The following is a 26,864-nucleotide window of genomic DNA, read 5'->3' on the forward strand; positions in this document are numbered from 1 at the left end:
AAACAGAATACATAAAAGAAACGTGTTTACCGATGGGGTATGAGTCATGCTCCCAGCTGACAGTTAGAAAGACGAGCTCCCAGAAACAAGAATGTAACTTTCAATTCACAGGAGCATGACTGCAGTGTTAGCTCCTGTTAATAGGAGGCAATGGGAATTAGAATAAGTGATCAGTAGCTACAAGCCCTATGCTATCCTCCAACATCAACATATTGTCAAACTCAGGATAAGCAATTTCTGTGGTTTGGTTTACCTCATCTCACAGACATGGTTGAGTCTGCACCTGCTTCAGATGGTTATTACAACGCTGAATGTTTGTAGAAATAGTTTGGTCTAGACAGAACATGAAAGGTAAATCGGGTGGAAAAATACTTCTGTGTTAAGTCACAAAATCAACAAATTTTATGTTGTTGTGCAAACCTAAAGTTTATGATCACTGAGAAACGCTCGAAATTATTTTAATAAAAACCTCCAGTCACTTCACACATACATTCATTTCCTACAAGCTAAGTAACACAGCATGAGAAAATATGATGCAACATTATCAGCCTTACAAAACAACCAGTACTTAGAGTAGGAAAAAAAAATAAATCTATAAGCTTCCCCCCCTCCTTTTCATTTTGAACTTAAATTATTGCTGTAACAACAAGAGACTGTAATAATGCTGCAGAAGGACACAGTCATCACACTTCACCTACAACTCTGCATTCATTATGGGTCAGTAGTCACCACAGCACAGAGAAAATGTAATTGCTACTGCAGGCCTGCAGAGCGAGAAACTGCAGTATCTCTGAAATGTAACATTATGGAAAAAGAGCCTGGACTTTGTGTCTCATCAAACGGAAGGTACCACTGGGATAATAAATTGACTTTGTAAGCCAAGAAACACACACACCACAAAAGTAAAGTTTCTGGCTACCAATTATAACTTGGAACTGCAAAGATATGTAAAGTGTAATTTAGATTATTTTTCTTTTTAAATTAATTAAAAAAAGGCAGCCAAAACTGTGCTTTGCATAAGGTCACAGACAACATAAAATTGAGACTTTTCCCATTTCCCTGAGGTGTATTTAGTAGTACCTTTTGATATTCTCCAAATAGATGGCAGAAAGGTAAGAGAGGAAAGCATGTGATACAGAAGCAGCTACCTACAGTCCCATCCCCAGGATTCATACAATTTAGAAAAGCAATTATAGTACTGAATTCTGAACTACTAGGAACACAGATTCAAAAGAGATGGAAAAAATCATGGATCTTGTTTTTCTACCACAAAATGCTACTCAGTTGCAGTTTCTCTGCAACTCCACCAGCACCAGGCTAGTCCTTTGTTATTTGCAAATTTAGCGTATATTTTGTCATGCCATATGCAGTCCAGGGAATTCAACCAAGAAGAGGACGGCTCTGCTCCACCGTGTTCATCCTCCGTCTTCATGGGGGGAACAAGATAAAGCAAAAGAGCAAAAGGTGAAAACCACTGTTCTGGCCAGAGTTCAGATGCAGGTGAATACCATCCAAGTCATTTCATGTTACATCCTCCATCCACGCTACTGTCTCTACTTTGCAAGTTACTTCCTGAGTTTAAGGCAGGGGCTGAGGGCAGCTTAGCAGAAGCTCTGCAGAGAAGAGGTCGTAACACACTGAAAACAGCGCAGAAAGGGCCTAGAAAGAAATTTCCCTCCCAGTAACAGGGCAATCCAAGCAGAAGCTCAGAAATCAGCTCACAGCACAGGGAAAGGTCTGGAAAAACCCTGTGGCCTTGGGAGCACAGCTGCCTGCAGAGGGGAGCACGGGAAACAAGTAAATAAAGTGTCAGGCAGGTTCCCCCCCACCCCCTTCACTCAAATAAATCACTTAACTTTTCAGGGAGAAGCAAATCTCCTTACCCCTCTGGATTAAAGGCAGACTTAAAGGCATGTTTGTTACAGACTACCCTCTCCCTGGGTCATTCCTGATGCACATCAGTGAGCCACATGCAGTATAACTATGTTAAGGATGTCCTTAATTAAAAAGTTTATTTCTGAATGAAATGATACCTTTAACGACAATTGAAAAGCCTTCTGCATCTGGGATACAATCTTCATTTTGCTTCTATGGAGTTTGATGACCATTAGAAAAGTGTCTGTGGTATAAGAGTATCTCTTTGAAACATCTACCAGCCTTTTGCCATCCTGCAATATGAGGTGAACTGAAATCCAAGGTCTCAGGTCTCCCATGAAAGTAAGAGATAGCAGGACAGTCATTTCAATAAGACAATTTCCAGGCTGCTCACTGACTAAGGAAAGCTGATTACCTATGGGATTCCCAGTGAAATTTCAGGAAGCAATGATGCTTTATCCCAGCATCAAGTATATTTTTGAAGATTTCATTTGCCTGCCTACATGCTTTGCATGATGATCACACTATTAAATGAGGGGAAGCTAATAATAAAAAATAAAGGCTAATTTACATTTCACTGCATAACACCACAGAGATAAGTAGGTAATTTAAAAATATGTTAAAATATATGACATGGATGAGCAATATTGCAAAAATATCCATTACAAAAGAGTTCAGCACAAGAGAAGCAAGCAAAAGGGGAGGAGAAGTGCTTGTTCCAGGGGAATAAGTCGGATGAACTGCCATATACCATGGATGCTAAGGAGAAAAAAAAAAAGTCAGAGTGGCCATCTTTATCACTATGTAAGTTAGTAGGAAATCTCTGTCCTCAAGAATCAAAGGAACAAGAGGAAGTCCCTGAAAAAACTACATATTTTATGGACTCGGACTGCTTTAGTCCTGCATGGGAACCAGGTCTAACCTAAAAATGCCTTCTCCAGCTGGGATGAAACACCAACATGACAACATCAAGGAGCTCCAGTGTCATCTGTAAATCGACACGTTTACAACTAAAGAACAAGAACATTGCAAATGCTTTGCTGAGCCAAAGCCTCCAGGTGACCTGTTCTCAGAGACAAAATTTCCTCCTAAAGACAGTGAGACAGATGCTGGTGCTGGGTGTGGAGTATAAATCCACCAACTCAAACCCTGCTGTGCGGATGGCCCATGATATCAGGGCAGACATAATAAAGGTGGCACACGCTCTCTCCTTACATATTCTGGGCCAAATCCCTGCCTTCTAAGTCTACAACAAACATCTTCGTAACTTGAAGAAATAAAAATCTTGGCATCCCCCACCAACAAAACACTGGAATCACTTTTACTGATTTGCTGTAATGTGGATACTCAAGAAAGCAAATAGTTCAGGGAAGCTGGACCTTGCAGCACTGCGGGTAAGACACATTTTCTGATTCCTTCATGCTAACTCGTAAAATGCAAGTTAAATGGCTGACGTTTGTATTATGTCACAAGCTCCTTGAGAAGACACCGAACTTCCTCCCAAAATTCTTGCAAGTGCTCACTTGTACTGTAACAAAAACCAAACACTGCTCTGATGGTTTCCTTAATACAGATGCCAACACAAGGCTAAATAATAGCATAAAGTACTTCACACTCCCACTTCCCCCAAGCAAACAAACTTCAGAATACGTATAAGAGTAATTTGACCTTCCTGGTATTTTTCCATTTGTTTTCTCTATGTGACTGAAATGTGTGCCAAAAGGAGAACAGATATTTTGAACATATACCTTCAAGCAAGTCTCGCAATTATTTTCAGAAAGCCTGGTAATAGCTCAGTAGGGAAAGAAAAAAAGTCATTATTTGGCAAAACCCAAGTCCACCCTTATCTCCTTATTTTTCTTTACTTATTGATGGTTGTTGCATTGCTCTGCCTTTGGAAGACAGTGCAATTTTGGTAGCACCACTTTCCTCTGAGCTCTGCACAGCGAGCATTTTGACGTCTTCTGGTTACAACCAAACCCCATTTTGGAAGATCGTAAAAATGTTCCTGAGAAGAGCCTGGCAACACATTCGCTAGTTTTCTCTCTGTAAAAAGTAGTACCTTTCACTGAGCTCTGCTCCACCAGCACAGGAACCAGTAACTGCACTGGAAGTGGATGAGATAAAAGAAAAAAAAAAAAAAAGAAAGAAAAGAGATAAAGCCAAATGCCAACCTCTTTTCACATAGATAACAATATGAATTGAGAAAGCCAGTGACTTTTTTACACCTCCCCACTAACGGAACTGCTCAAAGCTCCAAAGAATAATAAGTATAGGAAAATGATCCTGGCATGTTCTTCTTCCATGATCATCAGAGCCATTTACTTTAAACTCCCCGTCCCAGGTTTCATTTACAGGGTCTACCTGGGCTTTCCCTTTCCAGCACCCATGGGTTTCTTCCCCCAGTCTCAGGCAGAGCCTGCAGGCAGCAGTGGATGCACATACCTGGGAGCCAGAGAACCTCCCTTCTATTATAGTTTGTCACCAACTTGCAATTACAGTTACTTGCTGAAAGCCACAGCACCTCACGTAAGCTAAAAATAGCAGCACTTACTTGATTTGGTAAAGCACTGCTTTTTAAGGGACTATTATAGTAGCAGAACAATTTGAGCTCATTTTAAACATTTAAACTTATAGTTCCCAGGGAATTTGTTCGGTAGCCTACTCAATTCTTTAATAATCTGAAGAGAACAATCAAATTTAAAATTCTTTAAATCTCTCTTCCCATTTCAGTGTCCCAAATGTTGTAACAACCTTTTAAATAAAGCACACGGTTGCTCACTAACGATGAGAAGCCTTCACATAGTTTTTGCAGTAGCTTGGTTGGCAATTCATGTATGCCCAAAGAGACAGCACTCTACATTGGCTTGGAAGAGCTCATTTAGTGTAACTTCTGTAACCTGTGAGCCAGTAGTAGCACTGATAGCCAGATATGCTCAAGACTTAAAGGCAGCAGTGAAGAGAAACCAAATCCTGAGTTCTTGGTATCACCAAAGAAAACAATGTGTCTACTGATACAGCAATCAAGTGCAAGGCCATGCCTTGCCTCCACAGCTACTCCCACTGCCAGCAGGATGAGGATCTGCATCCAAGCACTGCCCTTTGCTTGGCTGGTATTTAAGGTGCTGTGTGCAATCATTTAGTTTGATTGCGCTCAAGGCTACAAGCAGGTCCTGACCAGACATCCTCTAAAGTAAATACCATGACATGAGGGAGTCAGGGCAGCAAACTACTGGGAAAGCCCAGCTTTGGGATTGGCCACTGGATTTTTCTTTCAGTTTGGAGCTCATATTCCTCAAGCATCTCCCCAAACTGGACAGCACTTGGGGAATAAGCAACCAGCCACCATTAGTGAGCATGAGGGCTGCCAGGTCCACAGGAAGGTGCCCCAGACCCCACACATTTCACCACTTCTGGGCGGTGGGAGGCAGTTACACACACGCAAATGAAACCGGGTTTCTCATCAATAGCCCTTTTCATTCCCGAGTCAAGAACAGAGACAGTTGTTCACTGGTAAGGACCCCAACCTCGGCCCCTGCGCCTCCGGAGTCGTCACTGCGGGCAGAGAAGCCCCGGTGCTTCCATTTGCCATCCTTGGCCCGTCCGGGTACCGGCTGCTTCCGCGGGGACTTATAAGGACACTTGGCCTTTTGCATCCTCGGCCTCCCAGAAACGAGCTACCCAGGTGCAGAACTACGGCCCGGGCCGGGCACAGGGCGCCGCGGATGCCGGCCCCCCCCGCCTCGGCTCCCGCTGCCCGCGGCGCTGCGCAGGCCCAGGACGGCACCCCCGCCGCCGCTGGCAGCCGCCGCGGGGGTGTCACCCGGCATCGCCGCCTCTCGCCGCCGGTGCGCCCAGGAGCGGGGTCAGCCCGGCGGGGCCCGGCCGCGCTTCACCTGCCCGCCGCAGCCGCGATCCGTACTCACTCCGCGTAGCCCGTGGTCCAGGGCAGGCGCCGGGTCTCCTTGCTGAGGATGAGGATGGGGCGGGCGATGTGGTCGGCGGAGCACTCCACCTCGTCCGGGGACAGTCCCAGGAACTCGGGTCTCCCGTAGGGGAACCGGAGGGGCAAGTCCGCGCCGCTGCCGTGGTCGGCGCCCGCGCTGCCAGCCATGATGCCGCCCATGAAATTGGCCACGGCGGACTTCACCCGCGTGAGCATAGTACCCCCGCCGGCGGCGGCAGCGCCGGAGCCGCCGCGCAGGGCGGGGAGCGGGGCGCGCCGGCGGGCAGCCCTGCTGCGGCGGCGGCGGCTCCGGCAGCCCCCGCCGCGCTTCCGCAATGGGGGCACCGGGCCGCGGGGAGCCCGGCGGGGGAACGGCGGGCTCAGGGGCAGCCGCGGGGCCGCGGGCTCATCGCAGCGGCGGCGGCAGGTTCCCCCTCACGGCGCGGCGCTGGGCGAACTCAGCCCGGCGGCGGCTGCTGCTGCTGAGTCATGTGATAGCGAGGCTGGATTTGCCCGGGCGCTTCCTGCTCCTCCTGCGGCACCGGCGGACTCCTGGCACACGCCGGGCACGGGCGGCCCCCGCCCGCCTTCCCGCACCAGGAGGGCGGCCCGCGGCAGGTGCGCGGCGGGCGGGGCCTGGCGGGGCCGCCCCCAGCTGCCCGCAGCGGTGCGGCGGGGCCGTGAGCGGCGGGCGGTCCTGCCCGCGGCCGCCTCCGGGAAGAGTTGCCCGGGAGACGTTTCACACGGAGTCGCTCGGAGGCCCCGGCGCGCTGGGTGTTCCGTTACCGGCGGGCGGGAGGTCGCCGCTCGCAGTGCGCCGGTCCCTGCTGCCCCTGAGCCAGCGCAGCCCGAGACGGAGGCTCCGTCGCAGACCCTGGCAGAGCCCTCTCGTCCTATGGGCTGCGGGACAAAGCTCCCGCTTGAAGGGTCTGCCATCCTTCTCCCCCTTAAGCGTGTGAAGGATTTTTTTCCTAAAACCCATTTGCCAGAAAAAAGAATTCCAAGTACCTTCGCCGTGCGGGAGGGCCAGCGGCAGTGACCTAAAACGAGTCCCGTAGCCGGCGGGCTGCGCTTTACCCCTGCCTGCTTGGGGCAAGCGGGGGTCATGCCTGCCAGCTCACCCGCAGGGATAGTGTGGTACCTCCACACACAGCCAGGCGTTCAGGATGCTGTCATGGAGCAAAATTGAAAGGATAAGCCTGAGTGTCTTCAAATTTGAGGGCATAGCTGTTTTAACCACTCCTTCCCTGGCTGTGTCATATTGACCATGTCATATTCTTGCACAAAAAACCTTGGCAGGTCTGCTCCAAGTGCTAGTCACCCAAATGGATGGAAACGCTGCAGATTTGTGTGTGCCAAGCTTCAGGAAAACGGGGGTGTAGGGAATGTAGGAAGAGCATTTAGGAAGTCTGTCCTCTATAGCAAGGCTGTGTCAGTGCCCTGTGATGGGGTAGTACTGAGAGAGCTGTAAGTCCCACTGAACGGCAGAGTGACCTGCAAAATGGAGCAGGTAAGTACAGCAAGCCATGAGAGTAGCGCAGTGCTGGGACTTAGCAGGGAAAAGCTGGTTAGTCATCATGGCTAGTGGGGATGATCAGCTGTCATCTAGCTGGCTTGTGCTAGAAACCAGCTGGTGTACCACTGAACACACAGTTACAGTTTTGGAGACCAAGCCCTGTGAGCACGCTCAGTTTCTGATTATTAAACAACATCCTGATAGCTGAGTTCCAACAATGCCTGGGTTTGTTCCAGGTTCCTTGTGTACAGACATGAGAAATGTAAAAATTTTGTGTTAAAGCTGTCTGTTAACGAAGTCTGTAGAGCCAAAAGTAAATTAGGGAACTGGGATGCTAGGGGTGTTGTTAAGTGCTACCTGAAGTAGAGCTGGAAAAATATTCACCCTGAATTAAACATTAGAGATATACCTCCTTTGAGGGGAGGTAGTTATTTTTCCTATCTCTTGTTTAGTCACTTCCAGGACTGATATAGATATTTTGAGGAACAGCAAACCTCTCTTAATTCAAAAAAATATGTGACATTAATAACACACCATTTGTTTACAATATAATGGAAACCTTGTGGTTCTTCCTTTCATGCATTTCTGTTTGCTTTGCTTTGCTTCCTGTTTATGTTGCAGAGGTCATTACTTTAAAGAAAAAAAAGAAAGAAGTAAAGGGAAACAAAAGGCTTGTTTAAATGCAGGGTTTTTTCACAGGTCATATGTCTAAGTGCCATAACAGACAGCTGTTCATCTACGTTCAGATGTTACAGGAGAAGGCAAGGCTGAGGTGGTGGGATTCCCAAAGCCCCTTAGCCGCTCTGGTGGCCTGAACTATATTTGATTTGTCCAATCCCAGTTCATTCCCAGTCCCTTCCAGCTGAGGACAATCTCTTCATGCATCTTTTGTCTGCTAGATGGCCAGTGCTTGCCATCAGACAGGCTTTCCAGTACCCGTTTCCCTCACTAATACTTTAATGGACCTGCCACGTGAAGAATGCAGGAGTGAGAAGAAGACCATGAGCAGCACTTGACATATATCCTGGAGAGGCTCATTTTTTCTTTGTAAAAGTAGAGCCTTTTGCAGGTTATTAAATATATTCCTGGAGAGGCTACGTCAGCAGACTAAGCTTTGTAGTTTATTTGACCCAAAGGCTTTGAAAAGTTGACTAAAAGTAAGAGAGGATGCAGCGTTTGTCATCCTGCCCCACCTGTGGTCACCATTTGGCAGAAAACGTGGAAGAAATGTAAGGAAGCATATATAGGCTTGTTAGAATTTAAATTATCTCTGCAAGACGACAAGGAGAAGCTCAGATCAGACATATGGGAGACAGCTTAACAGCTCACCACTCAAAACAAATCTGTGTGCTGTTTGAAATTCCATGGATGCTTGCCTCTGGCACAAGAATGCTGTAAGGATACAACAGGTATGATATGGCCTCTTCATACTGAAAAGTAAAGAGATGCTTTGATTTCAGTTCTCTTTGAGAAAGAGGATCATGTTGTTGACTTTTAAGTCAAAGGTGAAGCCTCACTTCCCAAAGGAAGTAATGGTCAGGCCTGGCAGATCTCAGCAAGTTTCTCAGATCCCCTAGACTATGGTCCTTCTGGTCCAAGCCAGATGTTCTTCTTTGGTGGCAAGTAGACCTCTAAAGGTTTAAGTATTGACTTCAAATAAAATTCTGAGGCTGAATTCTCTATGCAAGTGTTTGAAAATTGACTCCGTGTCCTTCTGCAATCCTGTGACTAATGCAAAGGAAAGATGACAGGTTGGATTTTTTAAAAATGTAAGCTTCTTTGTGATATTTGGATAAATATACTTTTCTCTCTGAATGGCTACGCATGCCATGGAGCTAGTGAAGTTGCATGCAGGCCAGAAGCACACTCATATGATCTCTTTGAAGCATCTGAATTGTGTTATGCCACCTTGCCATGCATCATTCAGCATTCAACAAATTCAAGAGCACTTTGATCGCGATAAAAACAGATTTACGCAGAGAATACGCTAAGCTTTTATACAGTGGTAGAATAATTCTGATTGGAAATGACTTCTGAAGCTCATGTGCTCCAGCTTCTTTGCCAACATTGAAATACTTGGGGCTCTGCCTCACAGGAATATGACATTTCTTTTAACACTGTAGCTTTTACTTGCTTTTACCTTGTTTATAACTTACATTCCTAGCTTGCTTCAGGCTTTGTTTCCTGGGCTTTTCATGCTCTGAATAAAAGCAATGGGAAAACTCCCAAAGACTTTGGTGAGAAAAGTAGGTCTAATGTGAGATGAATACACCATTTCTATGGGCATGAACTTCTGTGTCACATTATCACAGATGTGCAGAGTATCCACAGGTGTGAACTCAGCTGCTGAATGAATTCAGAGACTGCATCAGAATAGGTGTCTGACATTATGGTGATGGTACTATATTTGCAGGGGAAAAAACAGTTTTGAAGGAAGAATTGATTGTTTTTCTCTGTTAATCCTCCAAACAAAAAAAAAACCACAAAAACAACAAACCACAACCCCCAAAAAACCCAAGCACTTAGAGCCTTATTTTTGCACATGATTCTTCTTAGGAAGATCACCATGTCATGTGGTGATCAATGAAGTTATTCTTACCTTTTCAAAAGTACTGTGCAACCTTTAATGAGCATGAGCAAGCTCTTTATCTCCGGAAAAGGCCCTTCAGAAGCACAGTGCCTGAGGCGTCATAGTGATGTGGAGGGGAAAATGCCACTTATTAAGACATCAATCCTACTTCCCATGATACCAGATCTCCTGTCCGCGCCTGCAGCAAGCCCCGGTATTTCAAGGCTTATCAGAGCTGACAAGATCGAAGCTGTTAGTGCTCTTGCCAGTTTGCAAGCAAGAGCACCAAGGAAATTTTAAAATAAATAAATACTAGCAAGACTTGGAGTGGTATCTTTCCTCTGCTATACCTGATTTCTATTGCACTATCTTCTAATTTCACACACAGGTTTTCTTTTTGAGAGATTTCTGGGACTGAAGTTCAGAGAGAGCATCTCCAACAGAATGTGGTTAGTGTGGCAGTCCCAAGGCTTTGGGCACACTCCAGTTCCCACAAAGCATGAGTCCAGTAGTTCTGCTGAAGGCTGCAGGCTACCCAAAGAGGCCAAATCCACAAAATGGTATCAGCGCCAAAACCCTGTGTATCTTATTCTCAAGCACAAAATTTAGAGCAAAGTGTTCCTCTTCAGTTGCTGCCCTAACCATGAGGTGACCCAAACCCCCAAGTATTTTTGCTTTTCTGTGCTGCGGAGGCTGTAGCTAGACTCAGCTTTTGTGGCATGGTGCATTTCACCTGCAGATCCAGCTCTGAGCATCTCCTGTATCAGAGACCTGCTGGAGCACAGTGGGGAAGATGGGAGGGGCAAGCAAACATCGCAAGTTTCTTTTAGACTAGGGTGAAACTGGGGATGAAACTGTTGTATGCATGGGTTTTGTGCTGATGTGCTGTGTGGACATGCCAGGTGCCCTGGGGTAGCATGTAGGATTTGGAGATAGAAATTGTCTAGCTCCCGAATTCAACATACATGGAGAATAACCTTCATTCTTGGTTGTGCTGAATGACTAAAAACCTATGCTTTTAGAGATCCAAAAGCTAGAGCTTCTTCTCAACAGTGAAACTTAATCTAGAAAGTATTTTCAGAACACACCTACTGTATTGAATCTGGATCAGATTTAACAAAGCAGGGGCTGGAACCCAGGTGTCCCGTCCCCCAGCAGACCCTCTCCCTTCTGCTGTGGCAGACTCATTCTTTCTGCCCCTTCCCAGAAGTATTTAGGAGGCGACACAAAGCAGAGCCCTCACAGCTCTGTCCTTGGTCAAAAATATGCTGTACAGCTGAGTGCTGAAAGCATTCATGCCAGAAAAGTGGGTTCATGTCCCTTCTCATGATGAAGGACTAATAAATGCAACATCATGAGCTGTGTGAGAGCAGCCTTGATTTAGGTACCAGGCAGGAAAAGGGGCCTAAGGAGGGATCTTAACTGACTGGCGATCACAGTAGAAAATGTCACAAAATCTTATAACTGCTTGCAATCTATATAACTATAAATAAATACTTCAATGTAAGCTGCCCACAAGCCGGTAAGAATTTCACATTTGCCGAAAACTACAGAATGACTTTTTATTCAAGAATCTATCTGCAGGTATCCTGAAAATAAACATCTAATTTCACAATAAACATCATCATCATCATCATTTTGTTTCTGCAGCCTCTTCTTACTTTCCATTATCTGCTCCTTTTTAATGCCTGTAGCTAAATCTGCTAATAATGGGATGGAAGAGGGATTAGCTTGTTTATGTGCTCCTGTTGGCAGCTTTTCATAGGGGAGGTGGAGCAAAATGTTTATATCCTCTCTGGGGCTCCTTTGCCCTGGCTCCTGTGAAAGAACATCTTGCCCTGATGATGCTGTGATGCTTCAAAATGTCAGCAATGGCAACAGTTTTGCTGGCAATCTCAGAAAAACAAAATGTGAAAGTAATCAAATAGGTTGCAATGCAGAGACAACTGGAAAACAAGCAGGTAAAAGGACGTGTGGGTAATTGTAGGTTCTTGGAGTTACAGGGCAGCACTAGAAGCTTGGCTGAGCACAGGTGTGTGTCAAATGCTTCAACATTTTGGGTTGAGTAGGAGCATGTTTCTGAATATAAGAAGGTCTTGGCTTGTGCCTGAGTTACATATGGGTTAAACATGCAGGCAAGTGATTTGTATATATCAAGTGGTGGGGAATTTTTTAGTAACCTGCGAGCTGCTCTCGCTGCAGACGCTCCTTAAATGGAGCTGTTTCAAGAGTAAGTGGAATGGGTGGGCGAGGGGCTTCTCCACCGCCACCGATGGCTCAGAAGCGGATGGTGAACATGAAGAAGGATCCTCTCCCTACATCTGAGCTACAGCTTTTGCTGCATGAGCTTTCCTGAAGCTCAGGCCAGCCAGGTACCAGATTTCAGCTGCGTGTCAGCCGCGATCTTATCTGCAGCAGGTCTGAGCCTTACCTATTATGCCCTGCTTAGAGTTAGGCAGTGCTCAGTGCTTTTTTTTCCCTCTTCTTTTTTTTTTTTTTTTCCTTTTAATACTACTCAAATGAACAGTTCTGGCAGAACTTCAAGGTTTGAGTGTCAGCCTGGGCATACAAAATCCCAGGTGCTTTACGTGGCACTCATTCACAGCCAGTCTTGCCAAGGAAGGAAGTGGCATTTTTGAGCAAGTTGTCAAAACCCCAGGCTCCTAGACTTCAGGCTGAGTCTACCAGATGTTTTGTGCTGTCACAGTCACAGCTATACTGAATGATGGCAGAGAACGTTAAGGAAATCACGCTACCTTTGTATGTAGCTCTTGGATTTCTGCTCATTTTCTGTAAGCAGAAACATAGAAACCGTTTTCCCCATTCATTTTTTTTTCTTTCCAGCATTACTTATGATGTTGCCTGTGGCCCTGTGTAGCCAGCCTGACTACATGCTTTCCCAAATACATGACATTCTGATACTAATACGCGGTCATTCAGGTTGCTACAACTAATATGCAGAATCTTGTCAACAGCCAAAGAAAGAACAAAAAAGGCAAACCCAAGTATTTAGAATTTATTTGCACTTCCAAATGTCTCATGAAGAGGTAAAAGTGTCTATATAAATATTTATTGAGTTGTGTTAGAGTGAAAAAAAGAACTCTTCTGTTTTAGTTGTGTAATAAGATACTATAAATTCTGTCCTTTCTTCTACAGCATCCTTCAAAGCTCTGTTGTTACAGTATCTGCTGCTTTTTCTGCAAAGATCTGTCTCAGTACTGTGGGCTCTAAACCTATTTTGCTTGGACAAGCACATTGCTTTTTTTTACCCCCACTCTTGTTTTATAACCTGACTGCTCTCTTTTATTAATGCTCATGACATGCATATTTAAATGGATTCTTCCTCACCTTATTTTATTTATTAGGGGGTGGGCATTTGGCTCAATTTGTCTTTGTTTTTTACTTCCTTTTTTATTGACTAGTAGCTATGGCTTTTGACAGTCTTCTGTACAGTGGACTTTAAAATAATAATAATAGAAAAGGAATAATTTTTTCATACATCTTCTTCTAATAGATTGCCCAAGGCAAAAAATGTGACAGCTATATCTGCTTAATTTCTCCCAGTTTGAGCTGAATCAGTGACTAAACACCAGGACTTCACTCAGTGCTACAGTGCTGGCAGCCGAGGGACAGACATGTCAGAACGTTAATAACCTGTCAGTTGTGGCCATCCTGTGTGTAGCGACACCGAAGAGTTTTGATGCTTGAGAACTGGAACCGTTTCAGTTGTGTTGCAATATACCCATAAAGATCTGAGATCGCAGAAACTGCGGCTTCTTAAACAAACAAACAAACAAATAGAAAACAACACCCCAAAACAACCAAACAAAAAAACTGGGTGTTTAAAATCAGACTGAAAAGGTTGTGTCAGGGAGAAGACAGGCCGGCTCTGGAGCAGGCTGATGAGGAAGAAGTGCAAACAGGATTGTCCGAACATCTCTGCTTCCGCAGCAGAGGCAGTAGCGGGAAATGCCCAAAACAAACACATTGCTACAACAATAGGCAATCTGCGCGACCTTCTGCTTGCTCCAGCTGATGTATCTGAAAATCAAATTAACCTTTGACTTCTATGGGTCATGACTTTTCAACTATTGTCTGCAACAACCCAAGAAACCGCATTGAAAAGATGCTTTTTAACAGATTCAAAGTAATAAAGCAAGTATCATACTCTTCCACTAAACAGCTGACATAGAATAAATATGCTGACCTTCTGGAAATACAATTATTTGTGACTGACCACCTGTGTTTACTTTTTTTTTTTTAATATAAAGTGTATTTTTAAAAAAATCTTCAATTGTTTCTATAGAGCTGTAGCCCCTTTTGAGAGTGACACATGCACCTCAAATGCATTTAAGTAATGAGAGTAAGTCATTCACGTGTCATAATCTAATGCTTGTTATTGCCAGTCATTTCTCATGGCTGGTCCAAAACTTGTTGACACCCTATGTAGAACCCAATTTGGTCTCCCTGAAGATGAGAGTAAAATAACTCAGTTGCTGTTCCCTGTGTTCCCCGGCTGGGCACAGCATGGTGCTGACAGTGAAGGTGATAGGGCAGTTTTGGGGGTTGCTCAGCCCTGTCCTGGTGCCTCCAAGCCTCAGACAACTGTTTACCTGCACCAAAAACCAGGAACGGTGGTCACAGCTGTACCCACTTCATCTGGTTTCAATTTGCACCTTTATAACAGGACTCACTGAGCTACAATCCCATCAAAAGCCCAATGGTTAGCAAAAATATGGAAATGTATCATCCATATTTATGTATTATTTCATAAAAAAGGATTTAAGTGAGTGGGGAGCACTGTAAGATATTCCCATTGACAGTTTGCTCAAAACAACCTGGCTCTGGGCAGACCCCCATTTCAGCAGCAATTAGTGAGGGATGTGGGTCTGGAAGTCAGAGTCAAAAAGTTTGCTGGCATGACAGCAGGGAGAGAGTAGAGGAGAGAGCAGCTCAAGAGGAGACCGGAGAAAAGTGTTGACACCACAAAGACGGCTCTGGTGCTCCATTAAATCTAATGAAGCCTGAAATTCAAAGCTGGTAGGAGAGGCTTGTATAAACTGCATGGGAAGCATTTTAAAATGCTGATAAGCAGGTATCTCTCTGGCCCTGTTGGCAGCTACATTGATGTAGCAAGTTTTCAAGGATGAAGTCCTTTGAGAGAAGTTTCTCAGGAAGGTTTGACCTGTCAGTGCTTTCAGTCTAAAACCAGCCACTCCCTGAAGTTTAAGCAAACATGTAAGGAAAACAGTGCAAGCACTGTGCTGCTCTGTTCCCCAGGCTGTGCTGCTCATGGGGGATTTTGTGACATGGGATTACGGCTCACATGTACAATTATCATGTTATTCTAGGTGCCCTAAAGCCATTCAGTGAGAACCTACATGAAACTGGTATTTGGCGCTGTGGTTTGCTGAGCTCGGAGCACACAGGGGGCTCACACAAGCAGAGCAGTAACTGTGCCCCAGGATTTTCATGTGGTACCTCTGCCTGGAGGGGTTTGTCCCAAGGGGGATCTCTTCCCCAAGCACAAAATTGCAAATGACCAGAAATCCTCCTAAGGATGGGGACAGTGCTGCTGCAGGGTCACAAGTCTCTACACCTCCTGAGAAAGGAATGAGATGCTCAAGACATAATGAGAAGTTTGGGGGGGGTGGGTACCAGCTACCCTCTAGGGAAAAGTGGTTGAGATTTTTAAGATAGGGCAGCGGAGGGTTGAAGCAAGGCAGGAATAAAAGCGGTGTCTGGCTGAGGTGGAAAAAGGCATCCAGGGATTGTAAAGATACTAATTCAGAAATATGTATTATTATAGTTTTGTGCTATTATAATAATAATGCCATTATTAGTTCTATAATAATGTTTCAGTGAAGACTCCAGTCCTTGGTGAAAATGAAGTTTGGAAACTACTGATTTAATGAACAAAGGGTAATTTGATAGGTCATAGTAAATGCCATTGATGTAAACAACATTGCCTGTAACTTTATCGCCATATATTAAACAATGTTATAGAGACCTTGCTGCAGGAAATTCGTGGCCATTTAAGCCACCTTGGTGTTGTTATTCTGCACAACACAGCCATGAGAGCTTTACAGAAACTACAGGGGCAGAACCCATTTCCAACTGGTCTTGAAGCTGCCAAGAAAAGCAAACCTGATTTTTAGAAACTTCTTCCACTTGGCTTCTGTTGCAGCCACCTTTTAGCTCCAGCAAAATTTGTGTTTATTTAGCAGCTCTGAGAAACGGTGCATTTCCATAAGGCGCCCAAAGCTGCATTTAGGATCTTGGCTTTGACATTCTGAATAAATGGTAATTTTTTATAAAAAGTCCTGGTGATTGTAGTTCATCAAGAATAGGGGCTCATGTTGCTGCCTCTAACATTCCTCTTTTCCTGTTGTTTCCTAATGCTCACATCATCAATTGTATCTTGAACATTGATTTAGAAAAAGAAACTTCATCACAATAATAATAGTGCAAGAATGCATAAACCCAACTACATTTTGCCCAAATTGCTCACCTGTTTAAAATTAGTGATGTGCAAACATTGACAGGACTAGGACATAATCATATTTTCTGTCCTTTTTTTGGTGATAATCACTATACCAATGACAGCAGAGAAAGGGAGTTGCAGTGCATGTAGTTTTAGTTTTGTTAGCTTGGGTAACAGCAATGGTCACAGTGGAACGAGATAATGCAGACATCAGCATGCCAGAGGTGCCGGAGGAAATATCCAGCATTATTCTTGATAATCTCTCCTCAACCTGTGCTGAAGCCCAGGCTGTTGCTTCTCCTCAGTTAAACTGAAGCTCTCTCAGCTTGGGCTGCCTGGATGAAATCATCCTGCCCAGATGCAGAGCCAGCACGGGCCCTCTGTGATGGAGAACATGAGATCCCAGCAGCTTGTGCCCCTCAGGCCTGTCGACAGTTACCTTTTGTAGAAATACAATGCTCAATACATTTTTGTATGAGTCATATGTGTTCTGCCTCTTTGGCTTCTTCCAAACAAGTTCCCAGTGTCTCTGCATTTTACTTCTAGACGGCCATTAACACAGTAGTTACATATCTTGTATAATGAAAAGTTCATATGAGCTTAGAATGCTCTTAATAAAGTATAGATTAATTCCACAACAATAACAACAACAAAATCCATGAGGAAAACTATTGAGAGAAACTTTATGTGTGAATCTCCTTCAGGGTGGTGCGATGTTCTTTTGATATTTTTTCATATAAATATCTTCAGACTGTTTTTCTTTTCCTTTAGGAGAAATAAAACAAAAAAATTGAAAATAAGCAGAAGGTAAAATATTACCACATTTTAAATTTGAACAAGTTCTTCTGGTTTCTTTCATAAATACTATTAATGCCAAAAGGGAAGTGTGCACTTATGTTCTGAAGCATCAATGTGATCATATGATTCACACTAAAAGTCAGTCTGAATAGCAATGTTTTAATGTGGTATACAGAAAAAGAATCTGCCACGAGGCTGCCAGCTGCTTCTTATCCAGTACAGGGAAAAGATTCTTTCTGTAGGCAAGTTAAAATAGCTGTATTATGCACATGCATTCATGCACCTGCATACACAGTTTGTATAAAACACCTTAGTTTTTTGCAGATGGTATGTGACACTATAACATATATAGATTCAAGTGGAAGGAGGTTTCCTCTGCCCCGGTCTGAAGGCGTAATGTCTGTGGGCAGGTGTCCAGCCCCTGCTCCGACACGGCCACCATCCAGGCTGCCCACAGCCCCTTGCTGCTGTGTGTGGTGGGGACAGGGGAACAGGGCTGTGTCCCAGTGCTGCCCAGACATGCCGCTGAAGTGTATAAGTAACTGGGCCAGTCCAGTTACTGTTCCGGTGTACACATTGTTTTGCAGAGCTTGCTCTTGAATAAGCGGCCCAGTTCTCCTCTGCCTGGATGTGGTTTACATCCAGCAATGCAAGCAGCTTGATGCTTGGGTGCACAAGTACAGAGCAGGTCAAGATCTGGCACGTTTTTTTATTTCCCCTGGTGTTGTTTCCAGTAAAGCAGTATGATTTGCAGTGGAAACTACCACAAGTGTGGGCTGTCATGAAAATCACAGCTGTTACATTGTGAAAGAGACTGGGTCCAGTCCCAACTTCTTGTAGCTCCCATCCGTCTTCTTTCAAAATTCAAAACTACAGGTGCAATTGCATCCCCCAGAGCAGAAAGGAGAAAACACAGGTGTAACTACAAAGGGGATGTTTGAGATCAAAAGATGTCAACAGTTTATCATCACTGCGATTAGCCCTCGAATTCCCCAGCCAGTGGAATGCTAAGCCATGCCCTGCTGGGATGCAAATAGCTTGGAAGTCAGAGGTCAGAGTACTGTCTCCTTGAGCACTGGCCAAGATTTTGGTGCACAGAGTGAGACCTATCATCTCATGATGTTGCACAGGCTCAATGCAGCCATCGCTCAAGTAGCTGGCCAGACCCAGGAGCACCCATCACACCAGCCTCGAGGATGAACCACGATGCCCACGATCTGCCCAGGAGCCGCCCATGCAGAAGGGAGGACCTCTGGCAGAGGAAGGACAAAGGGTCTGCTCTGTCCCACTCCACAAACCTGAGCTGCGGCCCCATCCCTCACAGGGTCCACCAAAAGTGCTCTTTTGTGTGAGGGTGCCAGCCCTGATTTCACAAGCCACCCACATTGATATGCATGCTCAGGCATCACTATTTTAAAAACATGCATCTCAGCCCTCTGCTGAGGTTTTAAAGAGCATTGTTAACTCCATATGCGTCTTTTGGCTTCCTGCTTTTTATTTCTGTGTTTTATCTGCTGGCATACTCAGAGTGTTAAAAGTTGCATTTAACCTTGTCAAAGGAGGACTGTTTCTGTTTTAAACTGAAGCATTTTGTGTACAAGTCATATTTGGTTTGCAGCATTTCCTTATGGCTAAGTATTTGTGTTGGAATTCCTAAATGATAATACAAAAACAGTCAAATGAGCTGAGGAAGAACAACTTGTGTTCTGGAAGGGAGTTTAATGATATCCTCAATATCTTGTAAGTGGAACTATTTTAAAGGCAATAGAAAGAATAGCAGCAATATATATTTCATTACAGATTCAGCCTTTCATCTTTCACAAAACTTTTATGCGCTTGTCATTATTTTCTCAAATTTGGTGAAATCTCTTGGATTATTTTATTATGCAAATTGCCTTATCCTGTAGAGTGAATGACAAGAATTCTCAGGGTGAAACATCAGCCTCCCCTCTGCTGAGCAGCTGCCATTGCCTGGGCGAGTCACAGTTACTATTCATTGCCTGGGCAAGGGTGTACTTAACCTGCTTGGCTTTGTTTAAAACTTAATTTTCCTTTAATATATCAGTGTGCAGCTCTAGGATCCACTTGCTTCTGGACCTGATTAGAGATTTTCCCATGAAAAATACAGGGTTTTAACTGTTAATAAAGTCCTGCAAAATGGCAATTTTTTCACAAGAAACTGTTAAATTTGCAAACTTGTTGCACTGAGACAACTGAAATAAAACAGATTGGTTTGGGTTTGCTTAATCTAAGCTATAACCTCAGTGCTTCAGGTCAATGGAATAAATTTCCTTGTTATCAAGAACCAGGCCATCCCTTCTGCAGAGTCCCATAACAAATCCTGTTACAGGACTGAACAGCCAGAAAACACCTCTGCAGTTTTCACCTGAAATTCTTCATCTATTTTCTTCCCATAAAAATTGGTTCCAATCTGATTTGGGACAAAATATGAAAATATCTGAATAGCCCCAGAATGAAAACGCTGTTTGCTCAGCTCTCCTTCCTGCAAATATCTACATGATGAAACTGTAAATAAAATTAATAGAAAGAGAAATAGCAGCAGGACAAGCATGACTTAGCAGATTGAAGAGAACATCAGTACCTATTTACAGTATTTTTCAATGTTTGTCCCTAAATCTGTTTGAATTTCTGTTGGAAACTGCTATATTCCTGCACAATGACTATAAAAGTGGCCTGAATTGATCCTATAAACTTGACCTTGAATAGAAAGTAGACGGGTAAAATCTGGCCATCACCTCTCGGTGATTATTAGGAAATAAAATAAAATGTCTTGAAGTGCTTCAAATATATTCTTTTTGGTCATCAGAGTGTGTTAGTAAATGCTACTGTCAAATTAACATTTCAAACCAAAATAAAAGCTTTCTCAATGTTAACTATAAAAAATACTAGAAGCTTTTCTCTGTGCCTAAATAGAGTGGTAACAAAGGAAACTAGAAATATCTTTGATGCAAACTCATCTTTCTTCCTTCAAAATAAACAACTACTTAATGGGATAGGTGCTCTTTTATACATCTCCCTTTGGAATAGAGATACTGACTGTATCCCCATTATCTATTTTTTCAATACTTATTCTGACAGAGAAAATACATGAGAGGTGGGTATAATACACGAGAGACAGGTATTATTCCATAATAATAATCCAGTACACCAAGGTCCTTACTTCAGCTGGGAATTGATAATGGAGATAGAACAGATGATAAAGAAAAGAACAATCCTTTTTCTTGAATATCCCCATGAAAAAATAGTGTATATTGCCACAGAGATGGCAATGCAGCTGCATTATTTTCTTCTGCAGAAAAGCTCCAGGTAAACAGCAGCTGTTAATAAACCAGATCATCTTCTCCTAGACTGAAGAAGGTATTATGAGGCCAAGATTGTTCACCTGATGAACCTGCTTTTGTAATCTGTTTCGGATAACAACGTTATAACAGTACTGAGCATATGCCTGTATGAAAGATATTAATGATTTCTTCTGAAGCAAAATATGAAGTAAAAGAACAACTGTCTGAAAAGAGTCTAGTGCTACAGGGGAATTCAAGGCAGTGGTGTGGGTGTTACAAACATTCTGTTATATTATAATGAAAACTGATTATTACAGGATGAGTGGGACTGAATTTTGTATTGTAAACATCATGCATTTATCTGTTTATTTAAATAGTGTTTTTCAGATACCTCTATTAGGACTGTGTAAGCCTTTTATATTACCTCCTCCTTCAATTGGTTTCCTTTGAGAAACTTCAATGGATTCACTCCATACTTTCTACCTGATCTCTACCTCACACTGAATTTTCACGTCAAATGTGATTTCATAAAGTTCAGATGTAATTGAAAGGAATACTAGGAACAGGAAGCAGATTTCTCAATACATTATATTTTTTCTACTATAAAGTACGTGTAGCAACCCTCCAGTTTGGAGGAGAAATATGACATTTGTTAAGGGACTTGGTCTTAGGTTCACTAGGCTTCTGTTATTTCTTCTGGGAAAACCTACCTGTATTATAAACCCCAGAAAATCTCAGGCTCTACAGGTTTTCCTGCACTTCTTCAATGCAGATACAAATTACAGCAGACATCCAGCAAGCAAGCAAGTGCAAGGCTGAGCTTAGTTATTTCACATACGAACGACTCTGTGTGGCATTCTCAGCACTCCCTGTTCCACACCGTGCGTTTAGTTATATATTTCATAGCTATAGTATGTATTGCTCCATCACAGTCCTACACAAGGACTTCAAGCCAAAGTAGCTATTTGGCTGTTATGGTGATAGAGGTTGTTCACTTGCGTTTGTACTAAATGACAATGGTAAATCTTTCTCTCTGCATGCAAGTGAACTGTGCTTGCTGGCAGTAGAATAACAGCACACTAAAAAGCTCAACTTGATAAGCATATTGATAAATGAACACTTGGAACAGCACAGATTAACTCAGATTTGTTATAATTCTGTTTGCTATGCACTGCACACATGCTATCAGAGTCCATAATTATAACTAAACTATTAGAAACACTGAGAATTAGCACCATGAAGCAGCAAATGGGTGTCTAGATCACACTGACAGCACAACATGCCATGAACATGATTTCTTTTTCCCTTGATAAGATTAAAATAATGATAGTTGTAGGATCAAATGGGTGAAAATTGTGGAACAACATGGGTTTGAAAGAATCTGCTTTCAGAGTATACTATTTAGCCAGCTTGCCTCTTTTTCCAGGTTTTAACCATTTTCTAAATAGTTCTGCAAAAGTTTGGGATTGAGCCTTCCCAAAAACCGTAGATCTAAGGAGTAACTCTTATAGGTGATGTGTATTAAAAAATGAAAATTAAGATAAAATTAAGACCAGAAGACAAAAACAGATTAAAAAGAAAAAAAGTTGTACCACATTTTAAAAAGTAGGAGCACTGAAGACATATACTCTGTCCACCTTTCAAAGTGACCTAGCTGAGCTTAAAATGCAAGACTAGGGAGGGAAACAAGCACTTGATCTTCCCTCTCTTAATCTTCAAGGGAGGATCTGAAGCCTTTCATCCTGCAGCCATGGTGAAGCCCACAAGGAGGAGAAGGTCTCTTGGGGTGACCAGCGGGCATGGAGAGGTGTGGGCTCAGCCTTGGAGAGGCAACGGTATAAAGCAGAACAAACAAAAAAGCAAATCCTTGTCTGACTTTGTGTGAACTGGCCTTTCTCTACTGCCTCAGTTACCAGTTTTTCTCAATAGCGTCTCCAAATAGCATCTCCACTGGAAGTTCAGGTGCCCAATGTGCCTATTCAGGATGGCTGAAGAGCATTCCCAGCCGCAGGGTGGCAGCTGGATCCAGCGCTGCTCTCAGAGCCTGGGTGTTGGCAGCCTCCATGAGACCTGAGCCGTGGGTTACACAGCTCTGCCGCTTCACTGGCCATACGTCAGGCTGTGTCCTGCTCAGGACACTGACCCCCAGATGTTGAAGTGATCCCAGCAGTTGCTCACAGTCAGCAATCTGCTGAACCTGGCACATGGGTCAAAGCATGGTTCTCCATACCACTCTCTTAATTTCCTAGAGATTTGCAAAGCTTCATGAAAAATGACGTGGTTTCACAGTGGCTATCTGTTATGAGCACATAAGATTGCTTGTGCTGGTGACCTGCAGGTCAGCTGCAGAGTGGATTTCGTGTCCTGCCCCTTCAGAGGTGGGAGCAATCACTACAGAGAGTTAAGAAGCAGAGGTTCCTCTTAGATCACATCCAGATGTTCATTGCAGGCAAGAAAATACAGACCACATGCTAGTGGCTCTTCCAACTCTCACACTTGACCAGACTTTGCTCAAGTGTTGTATGAGAAGTTTTTCAAAATAGGCAGCAGCAGCCACAGCCTCTCCCAGTTCATTGTCTGGTGGCTTTTCAGGAGACGTGACACAGGCACCTCCACCCGCTGGCAGAAGTGTGCAAACATTGCTCCAAGCTGCCATTGCAGCTGCCGTTTCCTCACACACACATTGCTTTGAAGTCTGCATTCTGTATTCTTCTGGTTCAGGATGCAAGACGTTGGCCACCTCAGGGTGAGGAGGGGAGGATGGCTTGAGGACTTGTCTTGCATGGATGAGAAGGGGCAGGGGCCTGGCTGGTGGAAGCACAGGTAAAGACAGAGAAATGAAAGAGCACAGAGTTCAGATGGGGGCACTTGGATGCAGGAGATGGGGAAGAATGGGGGAAGTAGATAGAGATGTGGGGCTCGGGTCCTGACGAGGCAAATTACAGGGAACTTGATGTCAGGGAACTTGACATTGACCAGTTTAGTTTGGGAAACTTTTTCAGGGACTTGCAACAGAAGGATGTCTTGCAGGAAGACGAAAACATTTGGAAGATACGTTGCATAAACTCAGGCTAATTAACTGTCCTGTCAGTGACACACCTGAACAAAACTACATACATCTGGCAACATAGGGTAGGCTGATGATCTTGTATGTCCCTTTTAAATCAGGTGATAAACAGAGGTCAGGATTCTCTGGCAGTGGAAAGTATTGTCATGAACAGAGAAAAACTCACTTTAAAGAGTGCACATAAAGAATGCAGAGCAGAGGAAAGGGGAGAGATCAGCTCTTCACTCTCCTCTCATGCTGGTCCAAAGAGCACGTCATGTGTGACCAGCTCTCTCCAAGATCAGTGTGACACTTTCAAGAAAACACCTGAGCTAAGAAAATAGGGATATCTCTTTCCAAACCAGGATGATCTGCTCCAACATCCTGGGCTTGAGAAGCAAGCAGCTGTCTGGCAGGGCTTTCAGCTTCCTCTGTACTCCTGGCTCGGAGGCAGAAGAGGACCTTCATATAATGACCTGAGGACATTTTATTTCTTGCAGGAAGGAAAGCTCTGGAGAAGGAACAGTCTGTTTATTCCTACAGACTCTGACATCTTAGATTACTGGCCTCTTGTTGCTATCATGATACAAATAATAACTTAAGGTGCTGATGCTTTCAGTGAAACTGGGGATCTTCTGGAACCTAGCTGGAGACTTACATCCAAGTGCAGTAAAAGTAGTGAGTAATATGCCATTCAGTCTTACTCCGATAGCTACGGTGTTATCATCTGGGTAGTATCAGTGTAAATGATAAAAGGAAATTAGAAAAGCCTCTGGTGGGTCTTTGTAGTCGCTGTTATCCCCTAGAGACAGGACTTGGTCCATACAGGAGCAATAGGGGTGGGACTACAAAGAAAGGATATTTTACTGCAGCAGAAACCCTTCTGTAACTCATTCTTTCAACAATTATTAGACAACTCTTTTCCTAGTGTTTATTCTGAGTCCTCCGTATCCACAGAAAAGGTTTTGCCAACTGTCAAATGAATATTTCTAAGGCTCTGAAGATCTGCTACATTTGGAATAAACCTGAGAACTGCTTCACCCCATTCTTTCTATGCCCTAAGGCCTCAAAGCTGCTGGAAGCACAACATTAAATGCTTTGCCAGGAGCATGAACATACTGGGGAGCCATGGAAGGAGACAAGGCTCCTGGTGGCATTGTGGGGAAAAGCATATGTGACTTGGCATTTCAGTGACATCTATTGGAAAGCACTATTGGATTGGTTCCCAACATGAATTTGTAATAATGACAATAATTTACAGTCAAACCTTAATTAATGAAGATCTGGATATTCATGGGATGGGGGATCTTGAAAGGATAGGATGTACTTTCTGGTCTGTTTCTGCTCCTTTTCATTCCAGTAAAACTCTACTCATGACTCACTGCTCATTATTGTCTCCTGGCAATATATGAAGAGAGAAATGTACAGCAGAACACAATGTTTCTTACCCTGGTTATTTGCTTCTTTTTAACAGCCCAATACCTCCTTTACCACAGTCTAATAAATGGTTTCCTTATAATTTAAAATGCAAAAAAATGTTTATGTGAGGAAATGCTTAAACATATGACCACCTCAAGATTATTTCTAGATCAGTTTATCATCTCAATGCTACGTTTTTGGGGTGAGTGAAGAGTGGAAAATCCTTTTCTGCGAGATGTGCAGACAGGAAGAGTTCAAGTTTGGAGCCTCCTGCAAGAACACTGGGCTGTCTCAGGGCCATGGAGGCACCTGTGACTTGATGGTTACAGGTACTGTGGGAAGTTGCTAACAGAAAGAATAATATGAGGTAAAGAGGCTTCCTTTTTATGTATAGTAAGGTAATGAACTTACTAACCAGTACCCACATTAAAGCACCGCTGAGTTTGTGATGTGTTCAGGTGCTATCTGCTCCTCCTCGCTGCCCAGCCTGGCTTCTGGAGCTCTTTGAAATCTCTGATTTGGTAACTTCTGGAGCAGACCTTTATCTCTGCACACGAGTTCGTATGGCTGCTGCTTCCAGGGGTGGTCCTCAGTGAGGTGCTGAGGTGCATGTATGGACAACATCTGGCCTGTATGGTGGCATCCTGCATTGTTGTGCACCATCCTCTCACTGCCCAGTGGGTGTTTCTGGAAAGAAATCTAGTTACTACAGCAAGGAGGGAGCCACAATGGACAACAGCAGATCCTCTGGTCCACACAGTACAGACATGGCTATTGGGAATGAAGACCACTGAGTTCTGACTTCAGTTTCCCTTTGCTCAGAAGCGTAACTCTCACAGACTTCTTCCTTTGAAAGAATCAACCATTTATCTTACATTAATGCAAAATTTTAGAAAAGGATTTACTACTGATATTTGATGGGAAGGAACCCAGGGATCGATCTTCCTCAGTTTCACTACATTTAATGCTGTTCTGGAGAAATTATTCCAGGTAAAATCTTATTAACCAGGGATAAAGTCTGCTGCAAATATTGACATATTTTGCTTTGGGAATGAAAAGTAGATGTTAACATACATTTTTTTCAAATATTTGGAAGAAGAAGGGGAGTCCTAAGAACCTCTTCTAACTCTGTTTGTGGTCCAGTCAAACTGCACAAGGTGCTGAAGGTTCCTCAGCATCACAACCGAGGAGTGGTGATCTGACTGTGGGCAAGGGCATTTCCCAGGGGAGCAGGATGGACAAGCCTATAGATAAACCTCACATGGAATACGAACCAGGTTAGGGGAAGAGACTTTGGCAGATGGATTTGCTGCCCCTGAAGATGGAAAAAGTGGGGGTAGCAGCTACCCCAACAGCTCTCCACCCTGTCTACCCCTCTCCTCAGCAGGAGAAGCCAGATGAGCTTTCCAGAGCTGTAGCTTCACCAGGCAGTGAAAAGAGGACAAGGCTCTTTGGCCACCTCTAACACTTTGACCTCTGCAAATATCTGCCTTTCTGATACACGAAGCCAGTGCAGGGAGAATAGCTGGATATGTCTGCAATCTGGTCTGAATAACAGAAAGGCACTGAAATTATGCCAGGGAAAAAGTATCTCAAGTTACTCATTTACAGCCTGCACACATTTCATATCTGACAGTAGGACAAAGCACTGTAAATAATACCCTTAAGAATGTGAATCTCTGCCTTGATTTGCACTTTAAAGGCAACATCTGATTAATGTCTGTGTTTTATTAAGAGGAGACTGGGAAGATGAAAGCTTCTCAGATATTACCTTTATTGTACCAGATATTTTTGATAGTATATTGTGGAAGAAAATGCTGCATTTCATTAAAGTCTATCTTTCATGTACCACAGAGGATTTAGCAGCAGTTTACAAACCTAGTGATAATTTTCAGCGTTGCCTATTTTT

The 26,864-nt window shown here is 43.7% G+C and overlaps 1 protein-coding gene across 1 annotated transcript in view; it reads right to left on the reverse strand.

The window, feature by feature from the left end:
• PPM1H (protein phosphatase, Mg2+/Mn2+ dependent 1H) overlaps positions 1 to 6,182 on the reverse strand; it is a 137,650-nt gene extending 131,468 nt beyond the window's left edge. The window contains exon 1 of the mRNA XM_082056104.1: positions 5,802 to 6,182. Within this exon, the coding sequence (XP_081912230.1) occupies positions 5,802 to 6,037 (236 nt within the window). The 5' untranslated portion in view covers positions 6,038 to 6,182. The remainder of the gene's footprint in view (positions 1 to 5,801) is intronic.
• Between the last annotated feature and the right edge of the window lie 20,682 nt (positions 6,183 to 26,864).

The sequence above is a fragment of the Streptopelia decaocto genome (genome assembly GCF_964273445.1).
Source record: "Streptopelia decaocto genome assembly, chromosome: 1".
Lineage (NCBI taxonomy): Eukaryota > Metazoa > Chordata > Aves > Columbiformes > Columbidae > Streptopelia > Streptopelia decaocto.